Raw genomic sequence first — 16811 nt, 5'->3', positions numbered from 1 at the left:
ATCCAAGCCAATGTGCTTCAAATCACATGGAGTTATGGGCAATCAGGACCATTTTAAAGGATAACGAGTCCCTTCTCCAACATCATCCAGTTAATGTTAAGCTTAATATTAGATCAAGAAGTGTTAATCTTTAATAACCTTTTTACTATTTTTCTATCTAAATCATTTTAAGAACTGTACTGTATTTACACACATACATACAGGTTCTCTCTCTCTCTTCAGTACCTGTAGTTACAGTAATAACTTTAGTATTACTGTATAATTATCGTTATTAAAATGCTGTATTGTGTTTAAGTTATTTTAGTGTATATGGAAGTGTTTCTTAAGCATTTTATATGCTTTTTTATACAAGTGATGCAACTCACACACAAATTTGACTTAAAAGATGATCTCAGGAATAGAACTCATTCTTAACCCTGGGACTGAGTGTACAATTTTAACTTTTAATAATTCTAATAGTCCATGACTCAGTGTGTGTGCTACTTCTCCTTAAAATTATTTTGTTTTCTGCAATAAATAGTAAGGCATACACTTCATTCGTCAGTTTAAGATGTACATAATGAAAGCAAAGAGCCGGTCAGCTTCCACAGAATAAGTTTGTTTGTACTTAGAGAAAATTCAGAAGGTTAATAAACAATGAGCAAAAGTACAAGACGTTTCTGTACTCCATTGTCAACATCCAAGGTGCATATGGAAACAAAAGCACATGAAACAGCTAGGCAAATTGTGCCTTCCCTGCAACTTATCTAAGAAAAGTTAATAGATAAGACTATGAATGAATTACTTCAGTGCACGGAACTTCAGTGAAGTTTCCTCTGGTGATTCTCAAACCAACCTTTTTTGTTTCGATCAGGACCTGGATCTGTGAGTTCCTTTAACCACACATACACACATTTCTATGCTCAGAGAATAAGAAAATGAGTAAAAGCCCAGTAAAAAAGTTCTCACACACTGTTCATGAGAAAATGGGCAATTTAATTTTCCTTCCTGTTTCATCATGCTGAGATTATTACTTGGGTTGGGCTTATTCAGAAAACAGCTTTGACTGTGGTTGCTTTAGGATGGCACACCTAACACTGAGAGTAGGAAAGCAAACTATCAATCATATGATTCCATGAAGTTGCAGACACCGTAGCATCATGACAGTGCCTATGCCTGCCTTAGCATTTGAAAGCAATGTGGGGAACGAGGGAGAGGACAACAGAAGGTGATGTTCACCTTTGCTGTTAGTAGGCTTGGAGGTACACCTTAAGGTTTGCCCATGTGGCAGGAGAACTGGATTCATAAGACCATCTGTGGTAGGCTAGCCTTCTCTTGCAGAGATCCAACTAGAGTACTCAACTTGATAACTGACCTTACACAAGCTTCTCACAACATCCCAGAATACTATCCATTCCAGAAATGAAACCCAGTATAGTGCCTGAACCCATAATCTGGTATAGTGTCAAAACCTATATACTAGCAGCTTTGCTGTAAAGCCTTTGAGATAATGTCCATGATAGGCTATAAATAATCCTAATCATTACTGCTTATTAAGGCTTCTTGGCAATTTAGGAGGCCTGAAGATAAACATAACCCAGTAGTTTGCTCCCGGACTTGAAAGGTAACTCCAGATCCAGTGTGGCATCACTGTTAGAGTGCTCAGCTGGGAATCAGGAGAGCCAGGTTCTAGCCCTCACCTAGCCATGAAGCTCACTGGGTGACTCTGGGCTAGTCCAGGGATGGCCAAACTGAGGCTCAGTAGCCACAAGTGGCTCTTTGAGTTTATTTTGCAGTTTGCCGCTCACTAGCCAGAGTACCTGTGGGTATGTGCCACTTGCTACCCACTGCTGCCACGCACAGGCACCTGCTTGCCCCTCATCACCCATGGATGCCCACTTGCGGCTCTCAAACATCTGACCTCCACTGTATGGCCCGCCCGCCCCTTGAGATCAGTGGGAGAGGCCCTTCTCCAGGAACCCTCCGTGAAGGAAATTAGGAGGGTGAGTACTCGGAGGAGGGCTTTCTCTGCGGTGGCGCCCAATCTATGGAATGCGCTCCCCAGAGAGGTCCGCCTGGCGCCGTTGTTATTTGTTTTTCGGTGCCAGGTGAAGAGCTTTTTATTCAAATGTTATTTTAATTGTTAATATTATTTATTTATTTTATTCTTTGGCCAGGGTGACTTAATTTATACTGTTAAATTATATTGTTTTATATGATGTTACTTATTTATGTTTGTGAGCCGCCCCGAGGCTTCGGCGAATGGGACGGCATAGAAGTTCCCTAAATAAATAAATAAAATAAAATAAATATGTGGCTCTTCCAGTGAGCAAGTCTGCCCCCACCCCCACCCCCTGCTAGTCAATGCTTCTCAGCCTGACCTATCTCACAGGGTCATTGTAGGGACAAAAGGGAAAGGAGCAGAAGGATTGGATTATGTAAGCTGCCTTGTGATTCTTGCAGGAGAAAGGCAGGGTATAAATATAGCAAACAAACAAAGAACTATACATAGTATTGACTTTCGACAATATTGCACATGCATGGGTAAAACCAGAAACAAAATAGGTAATAACCACATAGCAAGAAACTTAAATCACTGTGAAGATAAATTAACATTTGCATGAGAGAATGCCAGACTATTTGATGCAATAATCAAGCCCTTTTTGCTCATCAATTTCCCCCAACATTTTAGGGTGTGTGTTTTCTGAAAACAAGTACATTCTTCTTAAAGAAAACATACTGGGCTGTTCCCAAAATTAGTTAAAGCAGACACACTGAATCGAATTAGAGTTGTGATAGTAATATTGGATACACACCTTTAGAATCTGGCCTACAGTAAAATAAAAGCATGCATTTGTGTAAAACCCATCTAAAGAAATGGTCTATGTGTGATTTATGACGTACATGTGAGAAGCCAAATTAATTATGGAACAATGAGACATGACATAGGCAAGCACACAGTGTGCGGTTAAGTTCCATTTTTTAATCATCCAGGGGGAGGGGGCAGAATCTACCTACCATTCATAAAGTGGATGTTTCATTAGGTTGGAAAGAATATTTGTTCTTCTGAAAAGCAAGCAATGCACTTGCGTCAAAGGGTCAGCTCTTAGCCAGGTCTCCCACTGACAGTCTCTGGATCTTTGTGCAGCTGCAATGCGTGGTGAGCTCACTACCCTGCATCACCAGCTGCAGGCTGGCCGTTTGATCCTCTGGGAAGGGAAGGGCTGAAGAGGGCTACCCGTGCCTGCCAAGCCTTGGCTCAGCGATGCAAGGATGGATGCAAGACTGACCTTGCAGTAGCCAGGGCAGCTGTTGGCATGGCAGCAAAGGAGTACTCGCTAGCACAAGTGCAAACTACCCTCCTGGAAGAGGTCAAGTAAGCGGAGGTCACGGGAGAGAGCTCTGCCGACTACTCCCATTGATTGTGGAGGTGGTAACTCTGGGTAGCATTTCGGGTTGTGCCAGCCAGTGCCACTTGCTCATTGCACCTATGAGTATTCCTGCTAGCACAGGAATGTGCTTGGGATCTACCAGCACTGGACACTGCCCATGGGCTTCTTCTACTCTGGTATCTTCTTGTATCCTCAGGCTTTCTTTGGTCTTGACTTCTAGCATGCTCTCCGCTCCTTCACCTGGCTTGTCCTTTACTGATGAACTCTTCTCATTATGCCCTCAAGTTTGATTCTCTTCAGTAGCTCTCTAGCCTATCTTGGAACCCTGGAAGCAATACAGCAAAAGAATCACAAGTCCATTCACTAGCTAGTGGTGTGTGTTTCACCAAACCCCTCAACCCAGTCAAAGTTAGTCATGTATTTATTCATGCATTCTGTAGAAACCCCCAAGATGTAATATTTAGATGTAGAATAATTCAATTTCTTTCTGTAGTGGGATCAATAACCAGAAGACACAGCAATGAGCAGTTAGTGTGAACTGTATGCAGGGTTCGGTACAACCCTTTAAATCAGCAATTCCATGATAAGCTCAAGTTCTGTGAAGAACTTGTGAGAATTGCTGTGAGAAATGCAAGGCAAGAACCTCTCTTGAGGACTTCAAATCACCATCTATCAGCTGCTGGTAACTCCTTACCTGCTCCCCAAGATACTAATGCTTACACCTGATCTTTCATGTAAGTTAATTAGGATAGCAGCGTCTTCTCTTGCCTAACCTGTTTTCTCCTGCTGGCATCTTCTAGCATCTGGGGTGAATTCTGGCTTCCTAGTTTGCCTTTTTGCTCTGAATGAAGAGCATTCAAATGTCCAAGCATCATACTTGATGTTCCAGGCATTATGTATGCTGTGACTGAAGGGACATTTTGTGACCTTTTCTTGTGCTTGTTTATTGATCATCTGCATCCACATCTCGTCACTCAATTCAATAAACTGCATGTTATCTTTCACAGAGGTGGTTTTATTGCTTCCTGACTATGCTTGAATCAAAAGTGAGGTGCCTTGGTTGGACCAGGATCCTGCAGGAATACATGCACAGCCTCCAAAAGCAGTTTACCTTCTCTTACAAGTGAAACACACTGTTGTCAAAACGAGGATGGGTCATCATTAAGTCCTGGATGACAACAGATGAGGGAGGGCGGAGCAGTCTGCCTGTTGGCCCAGCGCTAAGGGTGTCAAGCAGTGCTTCTGAAGGAAGATCAATGCCACATTCTGTGCACAAAGAACTATGAGAGTGTTCCTGAATGGGTTTGTGTCATAAAAATGAAATAAATAAAGTACAAATAAATGCTGCCTCCTGAACCTGGAACAGCTTCTTTTTCAAGGTCCTTTCTTCTCCTCAAAGCCACTCTTCAAGGCATATTAATTTAATAAAGCCTTTCTTAACTATGCACTTGTCCCAGTCCAGGCTTCCACCTGCAACTATTTCTCCCCACTGCTGTCTTTTCTAATTCCTTCCTGACCTTGACCTAGAACACTGCTACCTCGTGCATCTGTACACTATAAGACATGCAGTAGTAATCAAAGTACAACTGAAACGTTCTATAACAACAAAGGCAAAAGGTAGCAATACATGCTCCTTTCTGATTGCAATACTAATCTCATGCCTCCATTGAGAACACAGAAGTACGACAAACATTTTGCCTCTTGTTCCCATCAACTTGCTCTAGGCAGGCCATGAAATTCTTGACTCATTGTCTGGTTTGGAATGGATGAGGGTGAACGATCCAGATATGGAGCTATTTTGGGTAGCAAACAGACTTCAAAAGTGGTTTGCACATGGTCTTTGATGGGCCCACAAGAATAAAGATGATTCAGGATTCCTGCAGTGGCCAGAAGTGCACTGCTTACCAATTTTTAGCACAACTTAAAGGGCTCATTTTAACCTCCTAGCCTTAAAATGATTTGTGATCAGGTTAACTGAAAGCCTGCCTGCAGAGACTAAGCCCTCTTCTCCCAAAGTACAGCGTTCCAAAGCTGTTTCCTCAGAAGCTGAACCAGAACTGGAAGAAAAGGCAGGGTTGGTATTCTAGACTGAAACGGCAAGGCAAGCAGACACAGTGATAAGCTGAGAGGCTGGTTTGGTGATACACTCTGTTGAACAGTCAGACTTAGGTGTGGGTGAAGGTAATGTGATCTGCCCCATAGTCCAGAGTTAGATCAAAGGAGAAGACCGACTGAGCACAAAGCAGAGGACAATTGTCAGCCATGGCTCCACTGTGATAGAATACACAGTGCATCAAACATATGCCTCTGGAAAAGCCTAAAGAGACATATGTTTCCCCCGGCCTTTCTAAAAACAAATTACAGGCTGCTAAATTGAAATGGTTTTGCTGGTAGCTATTTAAATATCTATTTGAATTTTTCTTATTTATGAGATGTTTTGTTGTTTTCAAACTTTTGGTTGCTAATAGTTAGTCCTATTAAGGTGTCCACTGCTGCTTTTATTATTTTCACCTGCGGTAGAAGCTGCCTTAAAGACCACCTATACATATTTTAAAAAGGGAAATAAAAACAGGGATGCAGCTCAGAGTCACTGTAGGAAAGCCCACACTTTTGTATTTGCAATCCAATTACATTTCCACTTCTGAATAGATTTGCACCATCACCAGGGAGCAGCTGGAACACTTTTCAAAGTGTTTGTTTCCAGGGGCCATTTATGATATTATCTCTAAAAATCACAGCCAGCCTTTTCAAGTATACTCTCCTGAAAAGTTCACATAACAATGAGCTATAACTTGCCTAATTAGTTACTCAAATACTTGGACATCATGGAAGGTGTAAATTAAGCCTCTTTGGAAAGAGACTGACCTTCCTTGATCTGATCATTTTCATTAACACACTGCACCTAGGCAGCATCAATGGGTTTTCCATTCAAAGTACTTCGTTTACTTTGAGATAAACTCATTTTCACTTGGGTACACTTAAAGAGAAATACAGGCTATCTAATACCTCTTAAACAGCAATGGGTTTAGCTTGTTATTTCCTCAATGGGAACTTTGTTCACATAATAATCACTAATCTAAAGGCAAGTAATCCATGTCTTGCTTTCAAGTTATATGAGTTAACAAAGCTGAAAGCACTTTGCCCAATGAAATACCTGTGCTTCTCTATTACATTTGAAGGTTCATATCCTTATTTTTGTGAGATTTCAGCTCTTTCCCAGCCACTCCATAGATACACACGTACTTCAGAGCAGGAGGAGATTTTATGTATGGCTTTTTGGAGAGCGCAACCCACCTTATCCACTGTAAGAGCTTTGGCTACAAGGCAGTATAAAAATGAAATACATAATAATTTACCAATTTGCCTCCTTTTGCATGAATCTGATGTCTGGGAAGCGAGGAACCACCAGCAGAAATGGAGATTGCTTGTGGTTCTGATCCACATTATGGGTGTGAAAGAAGATGACTGTGACACCTCCACTCAGTAATTCAACTATTACTTAGATAGAGATTTTGCTTCCTTCAAATCCTTTGTTAATCAGTTGTTCCCTTGGCTATCTCCTAGCTTCTGTTTAATCTTTTCATTCCTGGGTTTGTGAACAATGTTTTTCCTACATAAATGAGAATAACTCTTCATTATACTCCACAGAATTAGACCTGAAGATTAAACTTTCCACAACACCTTGATTTCCACTCTTTCATCTGGCTCAGCAAGCTTCTACATCCATATCCCGAACATGAGTATTCATTCATTTATTTATCTATTTACTTTTGGTTCCCACACTTGCTCCAAGGTATTCAGGGTTCCAAACAGAGCCTTCCCTTTTCATCCTGTGCCATAAGGCTTGAGAGTTAGTGAGTGTCATGCTTCACCTTTTAAATTTCATAGCTAACTGGGAATCTCAATCAGTGTCCATGCTGGGCAACAAACCTCACTCTATAAGAGTGATGTCGGATATTAAGCAACTGATATTATTATTTGTCCTACTAGAGCCACATTTGCCAATTCCAGCATCAGTACATGATAGATTCAACCCAATTTATGGACAAGTAGACGTGTTGAAGTTAGGTATGCTAATATTTGCAGCAGCTTTGCACAACAGAGGATTACAACATCAAAGAAGTTTAGATGGGGGGCATCTAGTCATGATTCCAGGCATGATAGCAGAGGGTTAGCTTTTTGAACCTCTGAGTCAGTATTTCCCCCCAAAACAACACTAGATGAACACAGAAACACTGTAGCTGCTATACTTTTTCTCCAGGCTAATGAAGCTCCAATTATATGGCAGTATATATAACCAGAGGGACTGCAGGTGGCGCAGTGGTTTAAACCGCTGTGCTGCTGGGCTGGTTGATCGAAAGGTCGCCGGTTCGAATCTGCACAATGGAGTGAGTTCCCGTTGCCCCATCCCAGCTCCTGCCAACCTTGCAGTTCGAAAGCATGCAAATGCAGGTAGATAAAAAGGTACCACTTCGGTGGGCAGGTAACAGCATTCTGTGCACTTCGGTGTTTAGTCATGCCGGCTACATGACCACGGAGACTGTCTGCAGACAAACGCTGGCTCCCTCGGCTAGGAAATGGAGATGAGTATCGCCCCCTAGAGTCAGGCATGACTGGACTTAATGTCAAGGGGAAACCTTTACCTTCACCTTTATATATAACCAGAATGCAGTTCCAGGAGGACAATGCCTCTCTGCTTAAAGCATAGCAGCAGCCTGGAAGCGCCTCACCAGGAGGGACTACGTGTACATGCATCCCATAAACAGGGTTGCTTTCTCCCCATTATCATGCCTGGGGAGCTTCCATTTTAAGGATATATGAGATCTGGCTGGAAGAGGAAGGCCAAACTGTGCCCAGGCGCTGGCATGGCATCTTTCCTTTGTAACTTGCTTGCCTTGAGGGTGGCAACCCAGGGGAGGATCTTGCTTTGCAAAAACAAGAGGAGAAGGCATGTATGTAAAACAAACAGCCCCTGGGAAAGAGAGAAAAGGAGTCCAAGTACTTACAGAAAACACTGCAGGAGAAACCTAGCATGATTAAGGGAAGGAAGTATGTGACACAGTGTATTATACTACTGTTGCAAAGATACAGGAGAACATCTTCAGCATATAAATCACAGAACATTCCTCTGAATGTGAGTACTGTACCTTCTCCAACCTGGTGCTCTCAAAGATGTTTGGGCTTCCAGTTCTAGCAGCTGCGGCTACCATGGCCAATGGTCAGGAATGCTTGAAGCTGTAGTCCAAATCATCTGGACAGCACCAGGTTGGGGAAGGCTGATAGAGAGATAAATGCTGAAAATAACTGGTGGAAAAGCATGGGCATAGCTGTTTCAGGAAGGAATGAACATCTAGCTCATTCAATAGTCCCGTGATTTTAAAGTGAAAGGATGCAGAAAGCATCCTTATGGACTCCCACACTTAAGTTCCACAAAAGCTTAGAAAATGTAAACAACTTTAAACACCTGTTTTTAATGTGGATTTAGTCTATTTAAAAAAAAAAACAGTTTCTGAAACAAATCGGGCAAATACACTGAGAAAGAGCTACTGCTATGTCTTCTAATAACATGATTAAGCTACATTTTCTAGAGGAAAACCACTAAAAATAAAGCTAGAGTTCTGCTGTGTTCGTATCTGTCGGTCAGAATATGAGAACAATAAAGATCACATGCCAAGTCTAAAGATAGCAGACACATTAGAGAGTTGATGAATATCTTCAGTAGATTAACTCTACCAGAAATATTGAATAATAGAGAGGGAAGCGATAACAGATCAAGTAATTGAAACTGCCGCTGCTTCTTCTACCTTAGCATTTTCCTGCATCCCATTCACATTTAGGATCCCTTGCCTTCAGGCTATTGAGCAGTATAAAATATATTTAATTGATTGATTGACTGAAGTAATAAAATGATCCTGTTTTTGCTCCTTTTCCAGGAGTAAGGCGGCAACTGCTTCTTTCCACAGGTTCTGAGCTCATGCAGTAATCCACTATGATATGCTTTTGAAGTGTAGGAGCACACCCACTGCAGAATTTCTGAGCCATGTTCATGCAACAGGACTTTTTACTCTTGCAGCTGCTCTTCAGAATGTGCAACCACACTGTATCAGTGGTGTCTCTTTCTGCTCCTTCATTTTCAAGTAGACATAATTAACCTTTTAATCTCATGTTGTATATGGCATCCAAGTACAAGAGCCTGCCAAGTAAGGATTTCAGTGTGACAAATATTTCAGCCTTTCACAAAGTTAAAATTCACCAATCCTTATGATCCGAGGCTCATTTGGAATTCCTTGTTTAATTATCAATGCCTCCAATCATTTGTGGAGTACAAGGAATTTGGAACTCTTACTTTAAATACAGATTACTTTTGAATGACTTTGTGTAACAGACCAAATGGAATTGAATAGCCAGTGCTGCTAAGCAGGATTATATTTCTTCATCTTTGCCGCTTCCGTAAATAATGCAATACAGAATTCTTCTAAAGATGCACTATGACTGCATCTTCAACTATTACAGTGTTATGCAACTGAGCATTTGAACTACAGAAGGTGGACATCCCAAGAAAATTATGCATTTCAAAGATATTGCTATGTTTGGATAGTATCACAAGGCAGACAACTGGTACCCTGCCCCAATGTTCATTTATCATGAATGCGAAATGGTGTTCATTACAATGCCACATCTCTTCCAGAGTATAAAATCTATGTGCCACAAAACCAATTCTGACATAAAGGACTTCTTCCCCCCCACCCGCCTTTGAGATAAGCATTATGGATGCAGAAGCCATATTCCTCCAGACACAGCTGGACTCCCATCGTCCCTAAATGTTGGCTGTGTTGGCTGTAGCTGATGGGACTTCCACACCATCTCAAGAGTCACTGGTTCTGCACTTGGAACTTGTTGTAAAGTCACAGAACATATAAAACAGGGTCTCCCGCTTACAGAATATTCATGGCTAGTACAATTTAAAGACTAAGCAGCAGCTTCGTCCAGCTCTTGTTTAAACCGGATCAGAATGATATGTAGTTCGATTTCCATTTTCTACCTATTCATTGCAGTTAAGCTGTGGGATTCTGTAATAGGTGTTTGGAAGCAGTTTTGGGATGGATGAGGGCAAACAAGCCAATGCTGAAGCCAGCCAGGATGGACGTACTTTGGGTTAGGAGAGGGATTCAACTTGCATTGGTCCTGGATGGAGTTGCACTTCTTCAAAGCCATTTTTGCACCTTCTGCATTCATTGCTGACTCCAGTAGCACAGGTGGCAGAGTAGCCAGGAGTCTCTTTCACCAACTGCAGCTGGTATGTCAGCTGTGCCTCTTTCTAGGAAAAATTGAGCTGTTCTCAGTTATGCAGGCTTTAGTTCTATCCGGCCTGGAGACTGGGCTGCTGTGCTGCGCTCTGAATGGGGCTGCCTTTCAAGATGTCTCGGGAATGTCAGGTGATAAAAAGGGAGGCCACTGGAGTCCTCATTGGTCATGTCATATTACATCAACGGTGCACCAGCTGCCCTGGTTGGTTTTGACCTTTAAAGCACTGAAATAAGTATTCAGGTTATCGGAAGGACTCCCTTCACTGCCTGTACTTCAGAGGCCATGCTTGCTGGTCTGCCACCAAGATCATTATGGAAGATAAACACTAGAGAAGAGGCCTTCTCAGTTCCACAAAATTCCACCATAGCAGAGATATGGCTGTCTTCATCTGCAGACCAAAATGGGCCCCTGTATCCAGCATCTGCATCTTTTAATTCAGAGTGGGTTCAGAGAGCCTGATCTGGATTTGGATCTGTACTGGGGACGATCAGGGGCTTTTAAGATCCAGACTAAAAACACTCTGTCTACTTCAGAGTAAAATGGGTAGGGAGGGGGATAGCTTATAGTAATTGTTTTGGCCTGGGACTATTTTTAAGAAAGTTTAAAAAATTAAGCGCAAACATTTGTCTTCGGCACAGGTTAATGGTATTCTACTATTTTAATTGTTTATATTTAATAGGATTTTATTAATATTTGCATTCTTTTTCTGTTGGGGTGTGACCTTGGGAAGATTAAAGTGGCTAAGTGCAGAATCCTATGCATGTTCAGACGGAAAAACATTCTACAACTCCTTCCACGGTAGCTATAGGACTTTTTTCTATCTAGAGCAGGTTTGGTATCTGGCACTCTCAGGATCTGGATTCTAGTCCACACGTTGCCATGAATCTCACCGGACCACTCACTGACTCTCAGCCCAATCTAACTCACAAAGTTGTTCCGAGGATGAAATGGACAGGGGCAAGAAGACTATGCAGGCACCTTTGGTTCATTACAAGATGGGGGGAGGGGAAGCAGAATATAAATGAAATGAAATAACATGCATAGGACTACAACTAAGATACAGAGAAAAATAAATACATAGACAGAACAAAACTTCGTACATACACACACTGTTGCTCCAATTGGATATATGCACTGAATACTAGCAAACTTCAAATTACAAAAAAAAGGGGGTAGATGCAGACTGGCCTTTCCAGGAATGGGAAGATTCTTCTAGTTTGCAGCCCTCTGAACCACCTGGCTTTGCTTTAGTGTGTCTTCCAAATCTCCAGAACAGATTTTAAGAAGGTACAACAAACTGCTTCAGCCAAAAACAATCAGCCAAATACACTTCCATGGCCTTTTCCCTGGGCCTCAGAACTGTTTATAATTATAAAAACAAGTCACAATTTAACTGAGGATCTCATGTTGGTATTATTTTGTAGCATCCAGCTGGCCTGAAGTGTACTTCAGGAGTCCTCACAGCTCCATAAATATTTTTGGGGAGTATCACAGGATAGCCCACAACATGATGTCTTTGATTCATGCACTTTTTGCCCCCTTTTTGGACTGGTCTGAAACCCTAATCTTTTATGAACTCAAGTATGAGATATTTCACACAAAATGGAAGATGCAAGTTTCCAGTCTTTTCACTTGTTGAGGAAACCGATTATTATTAATAGCCTGTATTGTCTACCTAACATCACAACATAACATTCCAGTGACATATGGATATTATCCCTGTGTCATGGGGTGCTTAGGATCCCAGTGTATATAGGTCTAAAATGTAGTACTTCTCCTTTCCTGATTTGTCAGTGAAACGGTCTGTTAAAAGAACTTTTCTAACAAAAGCTTTTTCTCACTAAAACATTAAAATAACAGGCTTTACTTGGAAGCTTCTACATTGTCTTATCATCTAAAATAAGGTCTACACTGTGTGTAACTTAAATGGGACACCAGCTGATAAAGGATCCAGTGTTGTTCATGAGGAAAGTTCCCACAGCATGACTGTCCAGCCAACAGACAATGTTTGAAGTATCCAAACGAAATTCAGAGGTAGACTGACATAAAGAGAAAGTGTTGTTACCAAATCATAGGAAGAATATTATGGAAAAGAATGCCCTTTATGTACTCTATGCAGATACATGAAGCCATATTATAAGTGGATGATAATTAAACAGAATGGTATTGAGAGTTTTTCTCATGCATTTCTCTAAAAATAAACCTGCTTTAAAATCAAATTATCATATTTAACAACTTTATAAGAGCAGTACTAATCTTATTCTCTCACACTACACAAGCTTTAACAGTGGCTATATTTGTCTCACTTGGCTCCATTCCCCCATTGCAACATTCTTCTGCCTGCAGAGCAGAACAGAGCAAAGCAGAGAAACTTTTAGCAGAGCAACATAAACTCTTGTTCATGAGAGAAGAAAGATCATAGCACTGTATGTACCAAAGTACTCAGCCTCTCAATCCCTTGGGAAAATGAAGCATGCCCGTTGCTTACCTTCTATTGGAGACGTTTTCAAGCGTCTGCAGAGATCCTCAGTGTCCCCATATGTTTCTTTAATTTTTACTACTGCTTCCATTCCTCGAAGTTCCATGAGGGAACGCAGCTCCTGAAGCGTGCACCCAAACTCTCCTGCATGGTTGGCCTCATTTCTTTGGTTCTTTGAATAAAAATCGCTGTTTGTCAAGTCACCCATGGTTGCCAGGGGTATTGCTCCACTCTGTGTGCTATGTACAACTTCACAATTTTCAAGGGTGGAGATGCAAGTTCCAGCCTAAATGGTAGAATGAATCCACTTTATGTTTTCAGTTGAGGAAGCTGTGAGTGATGGATGAGCTTCTGAAAGGGAATCATCCACAAGATGGCCGCCTTCACGGTTGCAAGCCAGTTCCACCCCATTCACCGTTTCCCATTATGCTGCACCCAGACTGCTGGTATCTACATGGTCATCTCTTCTTCAAAGCTGAAGAAACAAATAGAAAGCATACATTAAAGAACTAAGCCATATGCAGTGCAATTCATTCCATCAACCACTCAGGGCGTACAACAGCCCTGTAAAGATGGTGTGAAAACTGTGGCCTCAGCCGGCTCCACAGATTTTCACAGAACTAGCTGTGTCACCCACGAGGCTCTTTCCAGCTTCAGGAGCAATTGCAGCAGTCCTTACTTTAATCAAGTCCCAAGAGCACCAGCTAAATGAGATGGCTCATGAATATTAATAAGTAAGCCATTAGTCCAACAGCCTCGATATGCCTCGAGTAGGGGCTCTCATTCAGACTGCTTTATCAATCTTTCATCTGACAAGAACAAGAAAAAAAGGGGGGACCTCATAAAGACTATGAAGTAATAAAAATTAATTGAGCACTATTACTTATGCTTTCATCTATTATGGAAACTATTTTCTAGGGCAAGAAAAGTTGAAATTGAAAAAGGGACATTTTCATTTTCAATCCTGAATATATTTTAATAAATTCAGCAGTGCAGTTTTGACAGACCATGAAGATAAACAAAAACCCACTGAAGAAGATAAGAACACCTGAGTGCTTTTGGCAAAACAGTGAGACTCGTATCATACTAATAGGAAAAGTTGCTTTCCTTCAGCACCACCTGTTATCTGACTCACCCGCATACTTGATACCCTTAGCACAAGAGCAGAATATTTCTTTGCAAGTTCCCAAGGGGACAAACATACCTAGCTTTAAGGAGCTTTAATATTCAGACGTATGCACGGATGATCTTTGAGACGAACCAGTCAATTTAAGACATTGTAAAATTATGTTCCGTAGAATCAAGATACTAATGAGGTCTGTAGAAATATGCTGAAGCCAGCTACTACAGTATACTATTGAGAATTTAAAGGAGATTAAAGGGTTTTGTTTTGCTTAAAGTGGGTTAGCACCAGAACATAACTTGCTAAACCCATAAAGCTTTGGAAAGCTTTTGCTATTTTGTACAATGGAAAAGCAGACTTTTTCAAATGTTAATATGACTTGTACATAATGGATGATTAGCCATGTTTGGTTAAATATTATTGCAATTTTATTCTCCCTGTCCAACCCACTGGATATCTGGAAAAAAGTCATCAGCTAGATTTTGCATACACATGGATTGTTTGCTATTTAATCAATTATTTCACTCAATCCAGAACCCAGATCTTACTAACCATGTTTTTGCCCAGTGATGGTACTGCCTCACAGTGTTTGTAATTAAGTTATTTCACTTGTCGATTCCTCTCCCACTGCTGATGACTGTAAAAGAATAATGCAAGTAGGCCGTGGTGATAAGCACTCCACTAGACATGATGAGGAAGAAGCATTTTTAGAATGAACTCTCCAAAGATGTGCACTTGGCACCTTCTTTTCAGTGCCAGATGAAGAACCAGTATTTTAATTTTCCCAGTATTTCACTTTTAAACTGCATTTTTATATATCCTGTTTTATTCTGTACTACTGCTATGTTTTTGTGCAGAATCATGGAAATTGCAATTGCTATTATGGTTTTATTCTTTTAAATTAGTGTGTAGGCGCTTCACATTTGTTTAGTTTTAACTGCAGTGGTACCTTGGCTCATGAACTTAATCCGTTCCAGGACTCTGGTCGTGACCCAAACTGGTCGTGAGCCAAGTCAAATTTCCCCATAAGAGTCAATGTAAATAAGGTTAATCTGTTCTGCAACTATTTTTTTTACTCACAAAAATGTGAAGCAAAGTGACAAAGAACAACAAAGATCACAGCCATCTCCCCCTCCCTAGCGATCGTGTGTGGGGGGGAACGGGCACGATTGTGGGCACGCTGGGGGAGAGGCAGGCGCGGGTGCAGGCGGAGACGGGCACACTCGGGCAGGGAACATAGGCGCAATCGTGGCGATCTCCCCCCGCCCCCAGCACAACCACGATCGTGCCGATGGAGGAAAGGCAGCTGTGCTCGCGATCATCACCTGATGCAGAGTTCGTGACCTGTGGCAAAATTTTTATGAAATTTCTGTTCGTGACCTGATTTGGTCGTGAACTGAGGTGTTCGTGAGCCAAGGTACCACTGTATTGTTAACCATCCAGAGCACCGCAGCAATTGGGCAGTATGAAAATGAAATGAATCAATGATTGGGCTCACCTACATTTTTAAAAATTTCACAGAAGCCGCATGGAACTGATAATTTGGTTGCGGAAGTGACATGAGGACAGACGTTTAACCCTCCCCCTTCGTGCCATTTCCCCAATCCAAACTGCATCCCACGTCAAGCTACTATTTGCACCAAGAGACAGTTCTGTAGAGAGGTTCTGATTGTTCAAAGGGCACAGAAATGAATGGACTTCACACTCTCTCCACAAATGAAGCATCGCCACTTGAATGAGCCAATCCATATGGATGTGTGAAGAGGGGAAGAGCCCAAAGGAGACCCGGGTCACAGATTTCCTCTTACACATTTATTTAGCTAGCAATATTTTGCCTTGGGTCTTCTGCCATGAACATTAAGCTGTTGGACTGAATGAGTCTTGCATTGCAGGAAATGTCTAAGCACGAAATCTCACAAGAACCTGGAATAGTCACTGTAGCATTAACAACCCAAGAACTCTATTTGAACATTCATTAGATTTGATTAATTTGTTGCAGGTTTTCACAAGGCTGCCTGCAGTTTCAGAACAGTATTTGATCTGACAAAAACCAAAGATACATTTCATATTGCTATAGAACTGAGTTGTGACTTTGTTCCTTTCTTCATTAGCATTTCATTTCAGCTATGACAGGAACCTTTGCATGACTGAATTCACATAGCCCAAGCAGTTTCTTTTCTTGAGATTGGTTTGTCATAAATCTGCTATGCTATGCAGACACCACAACCATTTGTGCAAAAGTGAAACATTGCTACATTAGAGAAGGAACTCCTGCGTAACCATACTTTCAGCGCACCACTTTCTCTTCCCTACGGCTACAAAAGTTGATGTATATAAGGGACTGAACCTCATCCCATGTTTTTCCATGGTATATTTTTCTATAGGGTAGTCATGTGTGCAGAAAACCAAAGAGCATTTCTTTAGCTTGACATTCCCATCACTTGGTATGAATATTTGTTCCAGCCCTTGTAAACACCACTGTGTCATTTTTGTCAGCCAGTGTTAGCCAATGCTTCTGTTTTCTCACATG

The 16811-nt window shown here is 41.5% G+C and overlaps 1 protein-coding gene across 8 annotated transcripts in view; it reads right to left on the bottom strand.

Annotated features, from left to right (window-relative positions):
- Positions 1-13366, bottom strand: part of ATP2B2 (ATPase plasma membrane Ca2+ transporting 2) — a 172210-nt gene extending 158844 nt beyond the window's left edge. For all 8 annotated transcript variants that reach the window (XM_044451477.1, XM_044451476.1, XM_044451479.1 and 5 more), the window contains exon 1: positions 13168-13366. In XM_044451477.1, the coding sequence (XP_044307412.1) occupies positions 13168-13366 (199 nt within the window). The remainder of the gene's footprint in view (positions 1-13167) is intronic.
- Between the last annotated feature and the right edge of the window lie 3445 nt (positions 13367-16811).

This window comes from Varanus komodoensis, unplaced genomic scaffold (assembly GCF_004798865.1).
Source record: "Varanus komodoensis strain SLA01 unplaced genomic scaffold, ASM479886v1 scaffold6_2, whole genome shotgun sequence".
Taxonomy (NCBI): domain Eukaryota; kingdom Metazoa; phylum Chordata; class Lepidosauria; order Squamata; family Varanidae; genus Varanus; species Varanus komodoensis.
This window is presented reverse-complemented; position numbering and strand designations above follow the sequence as displayed.